The sequence below is a fragment of the Juglans regia genome, unplaced genomic scaffold (assembly GCF_001411555.2).
Source record: "Juglans regia cultivar Chandler unplaced genomic scaffold, Walnut 2.0 Scaffold_154, whole genome shotgun sequence".
NCBI classification, from domain to species: domain Eukaryota; kingdom Viridiplantae; phylum Streptophyta; class Magnoliopsida; order Fagales; family Juglandaceae; genus Juglans; species Juglans regia.
This window is the reverse complement of record NW_023345960.1, coordinates 27,154-42,566: the sequence shown is the minus strand read 5'-3', so window position 1 is coordinate 42,566 and position 15,413 is coordinate 27,154. Positions and strand designations below refer to the sequence as shown.

Genomic DNA, 15,413 nt, shown 5'->3' with positions numbered 1-15,413 from the left:
AATTGAAGGATCAATGATTTCTATCATTGTACTCTCTAAGAACTATGCAGAGTCTCGATGGTGTTTAGATGAGCTATTGAAGATCCTCGAGTGTAAGGAAATGGTAAAACAAATTATTTTACCCTTGTTCTACGATGTAGATCCGTCAGAGGTACGACATCAAAAAGGGAGTTTTGGAGAAGCATTCGCCAAACTTAGATATAAGTTGAAGGATGAAGTAAAGGTCACCAAGTGGGAGGCAGCTTTGGAAAAAGTAGCCAATTTGTCCGGACTCGAATTAAGGGACAGGTACTTCTTATGAGCTGTGCTTATATATATGTTTATATATGATGTTAAAGAGAAGTTTATGGGGAAAATTTAGACACATCCCGGATCTGAGAGTTTGTAAATCTATGAAGATCATATGGTGCCATGCAAAACTATTTGATATTTATTAGTTTTTTTGACATTGAGTTTTATCATGCATACCATACTTAAACTATAAATATTTTCTTACTGAGGGATTTAATATCATACTACAACATTAATTTCACATGAAGTTTATAGGAGAAATAGAATAGAAGAACGTGAAAAAACATAAATTGAAATCTTCTCAAAATTAAGGGAGGGACAAATTCAATGGAACAAAAAAGTAGTTAAAATGTTTAATAATTCATATAAAGAATGACAAATGTAAGTCGGAGAAGAGCACGAGGAAGAAGAAATGTTATCTTTGACATGGTAATCTACTACTGTCATTTTGCAATGGAGAGAAAAAGAAAAATATTGTTACTAAATCATCTTTATGTGTGTATTTATGTGAAAAGTCTTAACTCATTAATTTTTTTTTGTTTTTTTATGTTTATAGGAATGAATCAAAGTTTATTCAGGATATCATTAAATGGGTGGATTCAATAATGGTAAATCGTACATTTCTTAAGGTTGCAAAGTATCCAGTTGGAATAGAGTCCCGTGTACGAGACATTTTTCAACATTTAAGTATGGGAAGGAATGATATTATATGCATGGTAGGGATATTTGGAACCGGTGGAATTGGTAAGACAACTATTTCAAAAGAGGTCTATAACAGAATTTCTTACCAATTTGAAGGAAGTTGTTTCTTGAAAAACATTAGAGAAACTTCAAAAGCAGGAGGTTTGATCCAGCTACAAAAGACACTTCTTTATGAGATTTTGGGAATAAGTTTGGAATGTCATGATACTGAAAAGGGCATCAATGTAATTAGGCATAGACTTTGCTTTAAAAGAGTTCTCCTAATTCTTGATGATGTGGATGACTTGGTTCAACTAGAAACATTAGCTGGAGCTCGTGATTGGTTTGGTTCAGGAAGTAGAATCATCATAACAACAAGAGATCAGCATTTATTAAATATATCTAAAGTTGATTCAAAATATGAAGTAAAGAGATTGGACCATAATGAAGCTCTTGAGCTCTTTAGTTGGCATGCTTTTGAGGAAGACAAACCTATGGAAGATTATGTGGAACTCTCTAAGCATGTAATGCAATATGCTGAGGGCCTTCCACTAGTTTTAACAGTGCTAGGCTCAGATTTAAGGGGCCAGAATATAAATTATTGGAGAAGTACATTGGATAAGTATAAACGAATTCCTAGCAAAAATATTCAAAAAGTACTTTGTATAAGTTACGATGGATTGGATGATAATGAGAAGGAGATTTTCCTCGATATTGCCTTTTTTTACAATGGACAATACCTGAATCATGTCGTTAAAATATTAGATAGCTGTGGTTTCTCTCCGGAGAATGGTATCAAAAGGCTTATAGATAAATGTCTCATTACAATTACTACTTACAATACATTGTGGATGCATGACTTGCTACTAGACATGGGAAGAGAAATTGTCCGAAAGGAATCACCCAAAGAACCAGGCGCACGTAGTAGATTATGGTTTCATGAAGATATTCGCCATGTACTAGAGGAAAATACTGTAAGTTCTTAGATTAAAAGCTCTTTCAATTGAACACTTTTTACTGGTAAAACTTACATGAAAAGTGTTGATTTCTTTTCATAACAAATTATGGTAAAGAAGTGCATATTAAATAAAATATCATATATGTATCGATAAATAATGTGGTCTTTCTTTATATTTCCAACCTAAAGTAATGTATTTAACTAATTAGGGGAATCATTGTCCTCAACCAACGTCTTTAAATATATATAATCATCCCTTTTCAAATACAAGAATGAGTTTTTTTAATCATGAGTATATTGCCTAATCTTATATGAGTGAATAGTTAATAATGACAAAGTAAATTTGAAAAAAGAGAAATTTTGAAGGTGCTTAAATACTTTTGGGTAATAATGGATTTTATAATTTTGATATTATAATTTTAATAAGTGCTTATAAACAAAGATTTTAACGATCTGACATTACTGGCAAATTTATGAATTGTCTCGTTAGGGAACAAGCAATGTTGAGGGGATAGAAGTGATTCTGCCTGAGGGTGATGATCATGACATGATACGCTTGAGTCCCAAATCGTTTGCAAAGATGAAAAGACTCAGAATTTTTAAAAGCCATGGTGCATACTTTTCTGGAAGATCACTTGATTATCTTTCTAATGAATTAAGAGTGCTTGATTGGTCAAACTGTCCTTTACAATCTTTGCCATCCAATTTCCGTGGAGAGAAGCTCTTTGATTTCAAACTATATAGAGGCCGCATCCAGGAGATTAGTGGGCAATTTAAGGTACAATTATTACTTTCAATATTTCCTTCTTTAAACTTGTGATGTAAACTTCCTCAGGGTTAATATACATATTTGTTGTTTTTCAACAGAACTTGACGAGAATGAGATTTTTTGAGTGTACGTTTTTAACCAAAATCTCAAATCTTTCGAGTTGCTCAAGTTTAAAGGAATTGGATATTATGGATTGTGAAAATTTAGTCGAAGTTCATGATTCTGTTGGATTCCTGGATAAGCTTGCCCGTTTGCATCTTTATCAATGCTCCAACATGAAGAGTTTTCCAAGGCGTCTCAAGTTGAGATCTCTAGAAGTCCTTACACTTTTTAATTGCTCAAAACTTCAAACCTTTCCAGAAATTGAGTGTATAATGGAATATTTATGTTTCATCTCATTATGGGGCACTCCAATAAAAGAATTGCCTTCATCCATTGGATACCACACTCCTGCGCTTAAAGAGTTATTTTTGGGGCAATGCACAAAACTTATGCATCTCCCTAGTAGCATTCATCTGTTGCAAAATCTAAAGGTGCTAAGTTGTCTTAGTGACTGTATTAATGGATGCTGCAAGGACCTGATGCGTCTCCCAATCAGCGTTTCTCACTCGCAACATCTAAAGTGTCTTTCTCTAGAAAATTTTACAAATCTTGCAAAAGAAGAAATAGGTCTATCCATTGGGTACTCCACGTGTCTTAACGATTCACAAATAACATTATCCAGAACGATTAAGAGGTCTGAACCAGAATCAAGTGCTGAATTACAACGACAACTCTTGTCGTCGCTTTATTGGTATCTTGACGACTTCTCTATTTATAGCACAACCACTTTGCAAGAGTTTGATCTATCTTGGAGTGCAATTGTCAGCCTTCCCCCAACAATGAAAATATATGTTGAATTGAGGATTCTCAGATTGTGCCATTGTGAGAAACTTCAAGAAATTCTACATCTTCCACCAAATATACAAGAGCTATATGTCAGAGGGTGTTTCTCCTTGGAACGATTCCCAGAAGTATCAACAAAATTTCAATTCTATACATCCTGTGGCTTGCGAGAGCTAAGATGGATTGACTTGTCCGGTTGCCATAAATTGGTAGCAAATATAGGGAGTCAAGTGCCAAATCCTTCATTTGTTGAGGTATGTCTGTATTTCTCTCTGCATTTTTTTTTTTTTTTGTAGGTGTTTGTGTTTACAAATTGCTTTGTGTTCATGAAAATATGTGGTACATGTTTAACAGGAACATATTCAAGACCATTCATGTGGTATTATATTTCCAGGGAATAAGATTCCAGATTGGTTTAGCCATACTAAGGAGATTTCAAATGGTGATGATTCTTGGGAATTGGATATTAGTGGTCCCTTGTATTTGGAAGAAATCATAGGTATTGTTTTTTGTGCTGTTCTTGGATCCGACCCGGATTACCCCTTGGGGCCCTTCTCCGGTATTTGTGTTTCTATAAATGGTAACATGCTTGTAGAAGCGAGGTTTTACTTATATGGAGGCTCGGATCATGTATATCTAAATTACTCGTTTCCAGAATGTATCAGGCAATTGCTGCGGTACCCAACAGGAGACAATCTGAGGTTTAGATTTTATTGTGATTCTTATAAAGTGATGTTTAAAAGTTGCGGAGTTCACATAATCTATAAGCATGAAGATAATGAGAATTTAACAGTTGGGGAGTGCTCAGTAGATTCATCGAATGGTATCCAGCTTTCTAAGAGACGTCGAGATAATGAAGACAGCAACTTGGAATTCAATGGGTATCCACAACACAAGAGATGCTCTCAAGACTTGGGCAATTCAAATGCAACATAGTTAGGCTCGCCACAATCGTATTCTTGCCAGCCATTTCACGGACAAATTACACCATCTTCTTCCTTCGATTGGAGTGACTTCCTCCGCGAACTTGTTCCCTGTCCAGGCTTTCAGGAACAACAAGATCTCTACTTAAAGGGAGTCTCAGCACCAACCAATTACCCTTCAACTCTCGAGCAAATACCCCAGTTAAACTATGATACTGGGAATTATAATGGCGTAAATTGAATTTGACATCAGGGTGGTTTTGAGACGTTTGATTTTGGATCCACAAGTGGAGCTCAAACAAGCAACAGGTCAGAAGCTTCATCATCTGTGAGTTCATTTGTGGAGGCTATTCGGGAACAGGACAGTGAGATGCCAGCAGAATTTCCAGATATTTTAGATGCATCTTTTGATTACTAGGTACTATAATATGGTTCTGTTACACTAGTAGAAAATAATAATAGCAGAATTCATAGTTTCAATGGGTGGTTTCTCGAGTCTCGTTTGGAATTCTTATTGCCTCTTTCTTCGCATCAGTTCTCCAAGAACGATCAGCGTGCAGTTATGCTTGTTTTGGCCTCTCTTCTGTTTTAGAAGACTTGTTAATGGAAAGATGAGTTTTTAGGTCGATCTGTCAAAGCTTTGCAGGTGATTTCTACTTCTCAATCGGCTGACGGAGCTGAATTCGAGGTTAGAATTTGGAATTTAATCTGTTTTTTTTTCTTCATTTTTGATGCAGTTTGTTTCTGAACAAAGATGACTTCTTTGCTTTCTATATCTTTACTGTATTTGTGAACTCCTTTCGTTTGTTTGATACTATTTTAGAGTGTTCAAGTTTTGTATATTCATTTTGAAAAAAAATCGGGTTCACTATGAACAATGCATATTAACTGATTTTGTACCACCTTCTCCGCCGGATCTACCAGAAACATATATTCTCCATAGGCTGTACCAAGAGGGATGTTCTTTTTCTTTGCACAATCTCTTAGACAGCCTGAAGACACTCATTGCAAAGGTAGGACCTGCCTGAACCAACTGTCCCCACTGTCATACTCAATATGTGTACTTATCCTCCATTTAAAACGATTCCAAGTAATCATCTCACCTCTGTTCAATAAGCCTGAACCAATCTCGCCTTTGGTTTTGTTTGTTTCAGAACTCCCTAACACCCATCGCAGCTCTGTTTTCCACTTTTCCTCTTCTACTCCGTCGCCATGACAAAGCAAGGTCCGTTCTCTCTTTAGTCATCGAATTTGATTCTTCTGCTCTGTAAATTCTATTTATATTGCTTCGCTCTTTCGTCAGAGCTCTCTGATTTTGTGCAATGCTTCCGTTGGATATCGATATTTTGATATTGGAGATTCGTTTGGTTTGGGGAGACTTTATTATTTGTTCAGGACCTGTAATTGCCTCACGATTGATCGTATAAACTTTAATTGAATCTTGGAATTCGTTCTTAGACGGACTTCCAAGTATTGCTATTTGATCGTTTCCTTAATGGTACTTAGAATTGTTCTTCGCCTTGCTGCTGCTATTCTCTTAATCATTATTAGCTAGCTTACGGTTGTTTCCTTAGAGCAGTTAATGCTGATGGTTTTTTCGTTGTGTATTCTAATGAAGATTCAACTTCGATATCTTGCAGATGATCCTGAACAAAATGCAAACACTTCCTTTTTTCCTCCTTGTGGTATGAATGATAACTTTTTCCCCGGTTGTGCTACATATATTAGCTTGTGATTTCATTTTTTTTCCTATCACATGAATTAATTAGTAAAATGATTTTCGCAAGTAAAAACATATTGTACAAAAATCTTTTTTATTTCAAATGGAGAGAAATTTGGTAGATATTACCTCATTGTGCTTCCAGTATAAATTGAAACTTTACTTGCTATGGTGGGGCTTTTGAAACCAGGTTGTATAAGTTTCCACTTCAAAGACATGCAAAGTGCCGCTTTGTGGGAATTGACATATTTAATGGGAAGAAGCTTGAGGATATCGTTCCTTCATCCCACAACTATGATGTAAAGCTATTTCTAATTTTTTTCACCATGTGAGTGTGCTTTTGTTCCGGGTGTACATTGCTTGTTTATCATTTTCATTAATTCTTTCTTTTGGCAGGTTCCTCATGTTTCTCGCACTGATTATCAGTTGATTGATATCTCTGAAGATGGTTTTGTAAGTTTTATTAAGTAATCTTTACTTTACCAATTTTTATCAATGCTGTCATGTGATAACAAACAATCAATTGGTAATAGCGATTTTAGTGATGTCAACCAGATTAAGATTTCTTGTTGTGTAGGTGAGTCTTTTAATGGATAATGGAGACACCAAGGATGATCTGAGGCTTCCCACTGATGACAATCTGCTCGGCCAGGTATCTATCTCATTGAGAAGGTTTTCATTAACCTTGCAAATTGATCGTTCATCAAAAGCTTAGGAGTCCAGACCTTGGATAGATTCTCCATTCTTGTGTCTGTATAGACTAATATTTGTCTTTTATTTCCTGTGTATAGATAAAAGATGGGTTTGGTGAAGGAATGGACTTGGTGCTGAGCGTTATGTCTGCAATGGGGGAGGAGCAGATCTGTGCACTTAAGGACATTGGCCCAAAAAACTAAATATGATGCTGTAGCAGTAGCTATGGCTGATGTCAAAAGAAGCCCTTGTTTTCAGATCTGAGAGGGAAGTTATCTACTGGTGTTACAATAAGTTTCTATTAGATGCAATCTAGTATTGTAAAAAAAGAAAATTCAGCACTCATCTGTGTGCTTGGAATTCTATCGGGCTTGTGAATGGGGGGCCGGGAAATAGAAAGGTGGGGCTGCATGTCCCTCAGTGAAGGGAACTTAAGTTTACAGCAGGATGGAATTTAATATTGTATATTGCCCATTGCGCAATGGCATGCGCACATTGATTTTGAGATAGATGTATTTTAACTGCCTCCCATCTTCCAAAGTTTTGTAGCATTAATCTTGCCTCTTATGATACATTCTACAAGCTGCCCTTGATTTTCTTGTGGGTTCTTCAGAGAGAACCTGATATGGTTCTCTGAGCTTCTACTATAATATTCTTTAGGTGTTTGGATTGAGCTTCCTGTACTCCTATGAACACTGCCATAGCTTCTCCTTGATTCGGATTGTAGCTCTCTGAGTGCTTAGCTATTATGAAAACAATTTTGCCATTGTGTGATCTGCATATGGCAGCAGAGGTGCTACCATTTGGTTTAACTGCTACATCAAATGCAATTGAAATGATTTCTGGAGGAGGGGACCATCTATTCTTGTTATGAAGTTCTTTCCATTCCCAAGCAGTACAATGATCCTTGTATGAATGCCTTCTATTCTTGTAGCAAACTGATCTATTGATAGGTTTGCATAATGCATATTTATTGTAATGTCTCTATATTTTGTATTGTTTTCTATATAAATTCAGCATCCAACATCAGCCTCCCTCATATAGTAACCATTTTGTATGTTGTGCCAATACTTACCATTAAAGTGCACTAGGTCTCGTCTGAATACATAAATATCTCAAACCATCTCATTTCAATATCAAAACATCATTCAAATGTAAAAACTTTTCAATTCTAAATCTTCAACTTTTTCATCTAATTATTATAATTTTTTTAAAATTTTAAATAAAACACAAAAAAACACTTCAACTTTTTCAAATCACAAAAGAAAAAAAATATTCTAACCTTCTTTTAACTTTATAATATTTTTATTCATCATTTTCTTTCTTTTCCTAAAATCTCATAAAATATCTTAACTAAAACTATTTTATTACTATTTATAAAATATCTCATTACTATTCATAAAATTTTCATCTCATCGCATTTGTGTAACAAACGAGTCCTAACTCCAGAGATCAAATCTTCCTTGTTAATTTTTCAGCTGGATTCTGCTTCACGAGTCGGTAAACCAGCTGGCCATCACTTAGCTAAATTAAAACAGTGGGGTACATCCAGATTAAAAAAAAAAAGTAGTGTATATATATATACATACATACAACTTTATGCATAATATAATACGTATTAAGTACTATCCAATTTCTTTTTATCAATTTTGTCTTTTTTAATTCGAATATCAAAATCTTCATAATTTCTATACACAACAACTTATAATATGATTATGTGTGTAAAATTATATATATATATATATATATATATATATATATATATATATAAACTTTAGACTTTTGGGATATCTAAAGATGACAGGCTGAGCGCATTGGCTGCATGCAGGTTGTTGCCAAGAAGTTGCCGAGAAGTTTGACCCACTTCTCTATTATTATTTATTTGCAATAACTACTCTATAATTGAACCTCTTGGTGACTACTAATTTCGCATACAGATCAGAGGATCATGGGCACTTCTTCCATGGCCTTTCAATTAGGAGCTTCTTCCTCTCTCTCATTCTCTTCTTCTTCCATTCCTAGATGGACTCACGATATATTCTTGAGTTTTAGAGGTGACGATGTTCGCCAAAATTTTATTTCTCATCTATACCATGCTTTGCATCAAAGGGGAATCAACACTTACATAGACTACAATCTTGAAAGATGAGAGGAAATTTCATCAGAACTTTTCAAAGCAATTGAAGGATCAATGATTTCTATCATTGTACTCTCTAAGAACTATGCAGAGTCTCGATGGTATTTAGATGAGCTATTGAAGATCCTTGAGTGTAAGGAAATGGTAAAACAAATTATTCTACCCATCTTCTACGACGTAGATCCATCAGAGGTACGACATCAAAAATTGAGTTTTGGAGAAGCATTCGCCAAACTTAGATATAAGTTGAAGGATGAAGTAAATGTCACAAAGTGGGAGGCAGCTTTGGAAAAAGTAGCCAATTTGTCCAGACTCGAATTAGGGGACAAGTATACTTCTATGAGCTGTGCTTATATATATGTTTATATATGATGTTAAAGAGAAGTTTATGGGGAAAATTTAGACAAATCCCAGATACAAGAGTTTGCAAATCTATGAAGATCATATGGTGCCATGCAGAACTATTTGATATTTATTAGTTTTTTTGGCTTTGAGTTTTATGCATACCATACTTAAAATTAGAAATCTTTTCTAATTGTGGGATTTAATATCGTACTACCACATTAATTTCACATGAAGTTTATAGGAGAAACATAATAAAGAATGTGAAAAAATACAAATTGAATTCTTTTCAAAATTAAGGGAGGGACAATTTCGAGAATGGAACAAAAAAGTAGTTAAAATGTTTAATAATTCATATAAAGAATGAAAAATGTAAGTCGGAGAAGAGCACGAGCAAGAAGAAAAGTTATCTTCGACATGGTAATCTACTACAGTTATTTTGTAATGGAGAGAAAAAGAAAAAACGATGTTGTTACTAAATCATCTTTATGTGTGTATTTATGTGAAAAGTCTTAACTCTTTAAATTTCTTTTGTTTTTTATATTAATAGGAATGAATTGGAGTTTATTCAGGATATCATTAAAGGGGTGGACTCAAAAGTGGTAAATCGTACATTTCTTAAAGTTGCTAAGCATCCAGTTGGAATAGAATCGCGTGTACGAGACATTTATCAGCATTTAAGTATGGAAAGAAATGATATTGTCTGCATGGTTGGGATATTCGGAACTGGTGGAATTGGTAAGACAACTATTTCAAAAGATATCTATAATAGAATTTCTCATAAATTTGAAGGAAGTTGTTTCTTGAAAAACATTAGAGAAATTTCAAAACAAGAAAAAGGTTTGATTCGGCTACAAAATAAACTTCTATATGAGATGTTGGGAGAAAATTTGGATGTTCGTGATTTTGACAGAGGCATCAACGTGATTAGCCATAGACTCTACTCTAAAAGGGTTCTCCTAATTCTAGATGATGTGGATGAGTTGAAACAACTAGAAACATTAGCTGGAGATCGTAAATGGTTTGGTCCAAGAAGTAGAATCATCGTAACAACAAGAGATCAACATTTATTAAATATCTCTAAAGTTGATTCAAAATAGGAGTTGAAGATTTTGGCAAACGATGAAGCTCGTAAGCTCTTTAGCTTGCGTGCTTTCAAGAAAGAAGAACCACTTGATGGTTATGCGGAAGTCTTTGAACAAGTCATGGAATATGCGCAAGGTCTTCCACTAGCTTTAACAGTGTTGGGTTCAAATCTAAAAGATAAAACCATTCGTGAATGGGAAAGTGCATTGGATGAATATAAACAAATACCCGACAAAAATATTCAGGGTGTACTTCAAGAAAGTTATGATGGACTAGAAGAACATGAGAAGGACATGTTTCTTGATATTGCATGTTTCTTTAAATGAGAACCTTTGGCTGATGTCATGAAAATATTTGAGAGTTTCCATTTCCATCCTAATTATGGTATCCCAAAGCTTATAGACAAGTGTCTTATCACTGCTGGATCTTTTACTTGGATGCATGACATGCTACAAGACATGGGCAGAGAAATTGTCCGAAAGGAATCACCCAAAGAATCAGGCGCACGTAGTAGATTATGGTTTTATGAAGATATTCACCATGTACTAGAGGAAAATACAGCAAGTTCTTAGATTAAAAGCTCTTTCAATTAAACACTTTTTATTGGTGAAACTTACATGAACAATTTTGAATTTATTTTCATAACAAATGATAAAGAACTGCATATTAAATAAAATATCATATATGTATCGATAGATAATGTGATCTTTCTTTATATTTCCAACTTAAAGTAATATATTTAACTAATCAGGGGAATCATTAAATCATCATACTTAAATGTCCTTCATCCAATGTCTTTAAAGATATATAATCATCCATTTTCGAAGACAAGAATGAGTTTTTTTTAATCAAGAGTATATTGCCTTGTCTTATGTGAATGAATAGTTAATAATGACAAGTAAATTTAAAAAAAGACAAATTTTGACGGTGATTAAATACTTTTGGAGAATAATGGATATTATAGTTTTGATGTTATAATCTTAATAAGTGCTTATAAACAAAGACTTTAATGATATGATTTTACTGGCACTCTTATGAATTGTCTCATTAGGGAACAAACAATGTTGAGGGGATAAAAGTGGTTCTACCTGAGGGTCATAATCATGATGACATGATACGCTTGAGTCCCAAAGCGTTTGCAAAGATGAAAAGACTAAGATATTTTATAAGCCGGGGTGCATGCTTTTCTGGAGGAGTACTTAGTTATCTTTCTAATGAGTTAAGAGTACTTGATTGGTCAAACTGTCATTTACCATCTTTGCCATCCAATTTTCATGGAGAGAAGCTTGTTGTTTTTAAAATGAACGAAGGCCGCATCAAGGAGATCAATTGCTGGAAATTTAAGGTACAATTAATACTTTCAATATTTCCCTTCTTTAAACTCATGTGATCATGTGAACTTCCTCAGGGTTAATATACATATTTTTTCTTTTTCAACAGAACTTGACGGTAATGAAATTTTCAAAGTGTAAGTTCTTAAGCAATATCCTAGATGTTTCGAGTTGCTCAAATTTAGAGAGATTGGACATTGAGATGTGTGAAAATTTAGTTGAAGTTCATGATTTTGTTGGATTCCTGGATAAGCTTGTTAGTTTGAATCTTTATAGATGCCTTAACCTGAAGAGTTTTCCAAGGCATCTCAAGTTGAGATCTCTAAGAAACCTTGAACTTTGGCATTGCTCAAAACTTCAAAACTTTCCACAAATCGAGTGTAGAATGGAAATTTTAAGTTACATTCAGTTGGAGGGCACTCCAATAAAAGAATGGCCTTCATCCATTGGGTACCTCACTCCTGCGCTTAATTTGCTATCGCTATATCTGGATCAATGCATTCATCAGTTGCAAAATCAAAAGGAGCTTTGTCTTAGTGACTACTCTATAATGCTTAAAGAAGATGAACGGTATTCATCCATTAATGTATGCTTCACTGGGATTGAACATTTATCTATAGAAGGTAGCAAGGACCTGTTGTGTCTCCCAATCAGCATTCCTCACTTGCAAGTCCTAAAGGATCTCTCTCTCCTTATTCATACAAATCTTGCTGGCTACCTCATTCGGCTTAAAATGTTGCACCTAACAAATATCTTGACAGCTTTTAATTAGTATCCTGACGACTTTTCATTTTATTGCTCATCCACTTTGCAAGAGTTAGATCTATCTAAAAGTGCAATTGTCAGCCTTCCTCCGAGCATCGAAAGCTTTGTTAAATTGAGGATTCTCAAATTGCATGGATGCAAGAAACTTCAAGAAATTCTACATCTTCCACCAAATATACAAGAGTTAGATGCTTATAAATGTCACTCCTTGGAAAGATTCCCAGAAGTATCAACAAAATTTCCATTCTATACATGTGGCTTGCAAGAGCTAAGATGGATTGATTTGACCAGTTGCCATAAATTGGATGTAAATATAGGGAGTCTGGAGCCAAATCCTTCATTTCTTGAGGTATGATTGTATTTCGCTGTGTGTTTTTTTGTAGGTGTTTGTGTTTTGCAGATTGCCTTGTGCTTGTATATGAAAATATGTGATGTATGTTTAACAGGAACATATTCAAGACCATTCATGTGGTATTACATTTCCAGGGAATAAGATTCCAGATTGGTTTAGCCATACTAAGGAAACTTCAAATGGTGATCATTCCTGTGAATTGGATATACATGGGCCCTTGTATTTGGATAAAATCATTGGAATTGTTTTCTGTGTTGTTCTTAGAAAAAGCTTTCACCCGTGTTCAGGAGTGTCGCCCCATTTTTGTGTTTCTATAAACGGTAACAGGCTTGTAAACTACTCATGGCATGAAGACTGGTATGATAGAGTCTCGAATCCTGTATATCTAAACTACTCATTTCCAGAATCTATCGAGCAATGGCTACGGTACCCAACAGGAGACACAGAATTTATCGAGCAATGGCTACGGTACTCAACAAGAGACACAGAATCTTTCGAGCAATGGCTACGGTACCCAAAAGGAGACAATCTAAGGTTTATATTTGAGAGCGAACCGGGCTTTAAAAGTTGTGGAGTTCACATAATCTCTAAGGTTCAATCTGAAATCTTTATTGTCTTGCTTTAAAAATCTTTTAAGCTGTCTCCAAGTTCATCCTCTGTATTTGCTTGAAAACAAAGACCACAGCTGCTAGATGAGCACCGATTGCAATCCTAAAATATTTTACTTGATTTTATATGTATACTTTGGTTGTAGCTAGTAATCCATTGCAATCGAGAATAGTTTCATCCTTTGTATTGGGCCAAGCTCCATTTCGTAGCTAGGAGCATAAAATCCAGGTGTATAGTTACTTGCATTCAGTTCTCACATTTGAAGATAACAAATCTAGTACTTTGTTTTGCAATAACTTTTTCGGAGATCTTTATGTCGAAAGACGTTAAAACTTTATTTCAATTGCTTGTTTTGCATCAATAACATATCACAAAGATGACCTTCGCTTGTTTTGCATCACATTAATAAGTGTGACTAGAATTAACAAGATTTAAAATATAGAATAGCACTGCTAATTTTATACGCGTGTAAAGAGAGCATAAGGGTAAGTGATCTTGAAATCTAATAAGGACCAAATTGCTTTGTAAGTAACCTATTTCTACTTAATATTAATGCATAATAACCTCAAGAAAAACCTTAATTATCTTTTAATTATGATCAAGGATGGTTCAACCTCATATCAGTTGTGTAAAATACTACAGGAAAAACGAGTATTTATAGAGAATTATTTGAATAACTTTTTACGACAAGAATTGACTCATTTTAATAAAAAATAATTAGTTTTGTAGCATATAATTGACCACAGATAAGCACTTTTCTTGCAGTACTGAATTAATATATAAAATTAATTTTAAAAAAATCAATCCTTTTGCCTTGGTCTCCATGTGATTTCAAAGTAAGTCTTCATCATTATATAAATTATATATAAAAAGGTTCATGCCACCAATTAAGTGTAGATAATGACAACAAAACCCACTAATAAAAAAGCATATATAGCTGGGCCATGCATGCTTATTAATTAATATGAAAATATATACGGGTTTCAAATTTGAAGTTTGAATCGACCCAACCTAATTATTAATATGCTCAATCTTAGTTAGACTGGAATTTCAATGCTTATTTGGCCATAATAATTAGCAAACTACAAAAAACCCCTTGACTCGATTGATCAACGACTTCTTCACAATTCTGGGTCCATTTCTAAGAAAATAAGACTTGAGTATAAATTATATATAAATATTGGTGGCACCGAAAAGTGGTTTAATATATATATATATATATATATATAAATATATAGGTTGATAATGATGATAATGCCCTTTTGTAGAGTCTTAATTCACACATTAGTTTAAACGAAAAGTTGAATAAATAAGTAAAGTTTCTCCATCTAGTCTATTAGATTTTATTCAATAAAGTTGGATAAATAAGTGAGGTTATTATTAAGTTTAAAAAGAGTTCTCATTTCGATCCGTTTTTTAGATGGATTCACATTTTCTGATAATATCATGTAATTTTAAATGTTGTGAAATCTATTTTATGTATTTATCTTTCACCCTGAACCCTAAGATTTGGATTAAAAAACTTAAAGAATCTAAATTTTAGATGGATTACAACTGATCTTATGTAGGCAAATTAAAAATCACCGCAAATAGTCCTTATTTGCAGTGAATTTTTTTTTTTTTTTTGCGACAATCTAAAAATTGTTGGAAAATGCTTGATTTCTTGTAGTGAGGATATATATATTAATGTTGGAATTGTTGGTATTGCCTCATAAGTCAACAAAATCTTGTTAAGAGGGTTCACCTAATTAAAAGGATAGATTAATACATGATGATGATGATGATGTGCACTCAAGGTTTAATTGGTCATGTTAGTTGCATTGAAGTACTACTTCATGACACGGTTGAGGCATGCATGCAGCTGGTAATTA

At 34.1% G+C, this 15,413-nt stretch overlaps 3 protein-coding genes across 3 annotated transcripts; all 3 read left to right on the top strand.

Annotated features, from left to right (window-relative positions):
- The first annotated feature begins 10 nt into the window (after nucleotides 1-10).
- Nucleotides 11-7,249, top strand: LOC109012966 (disease resistance protein RPV1-like). The gene is made up of 13 exons (XM_035686920.1): nucleotides 11-288; nucleotides 848-1,946; nucleotides 2,421-2,708; nucleotides 2,798-3,838; nucleotides 3,939-4,925; nucleotides 5,043-5,195; nucleotides 5,432-5,520; nucleotides 5,662-5,732; nucleotides 6,148-6,192; nucleotides 6,418-6,526; nucleotides 6,624-6,680; nucleotides 6,805-6,879; nucleotides 7,019-7,249. Exons 1-5 carry the CDS (start codon nucleotides 14-16, stop codon nucleotides 4,518-4,520), a joined length of 3,285 nt encoding a protein of 1,094 aa, XP_035542813.1. The 5' UTR covers nucleotides 11-13; the 3' UTR covers nucleotides 4,521-4,925; nucleotides 5,043-5,195; nucleotides 5,432-5,520; nucleotides 5,662-5,732; nucleotides 6,148-6,192; nucleotides 6,418-6,526; nucleotides 6,624-6,680; nucleotides 6,805-6,879; nucleotides 7,019-7,249.
- LOC118345147 (eukaryotic translation initiation factor 5A-like) lies at nucleotides 5,720-7,123 on the top strand. The gene is made up of 6 exons (XM_035686919.1): nucleotides 5,720-5,732; nucleotides 6,148-6,238; nucleotides 6,418-6,526; nucleotides 6,624-6,680; nucleotides 6,805-6,879; nucleotides 7,019-7,123. Exons 1-6 carry the CDS (start codon nucleotides 5,720-5,722, stop codon nucleotides 7,121-7,123), a joined length of 450 nt encoding a protein of 149 aa, XP_035542812.1.
- A 1,949-nt stretch (nucleotides 7,250-9,198) lies between the features above and the next one.
- On the top strand, nucleotides 9,199-13,765 carry LOC109012879 (disease resistance protein RUN1-like). Its single transcript, XM_035686918.1, has 9 exons — nucleotides 9,199-9,386; nucleotides 9,950-10,137; nucleotides 10,369-10,445; nucleotides 10,500-10,793; nucleotides 11,537-11,830; nucleotides 11,926-12,072; nucleotides 12,325-12,439; nucleotides 12,632-12,930; nucleotides 13,028-13,765. Exons 1-9 carry the CDS (start codon nucleotides 9,199-9,201, stop codon nucleotides 13,556-13,558), a joined length of 2,133 nt encoding a protein of 710 aa, XP_035542811.1. The 3' UTR covers nucleotides 13,559-13,765.
- The last annotated feature ends 1,648 nt before the right edge of the window (nucleotides 13,766-15,413 follow it).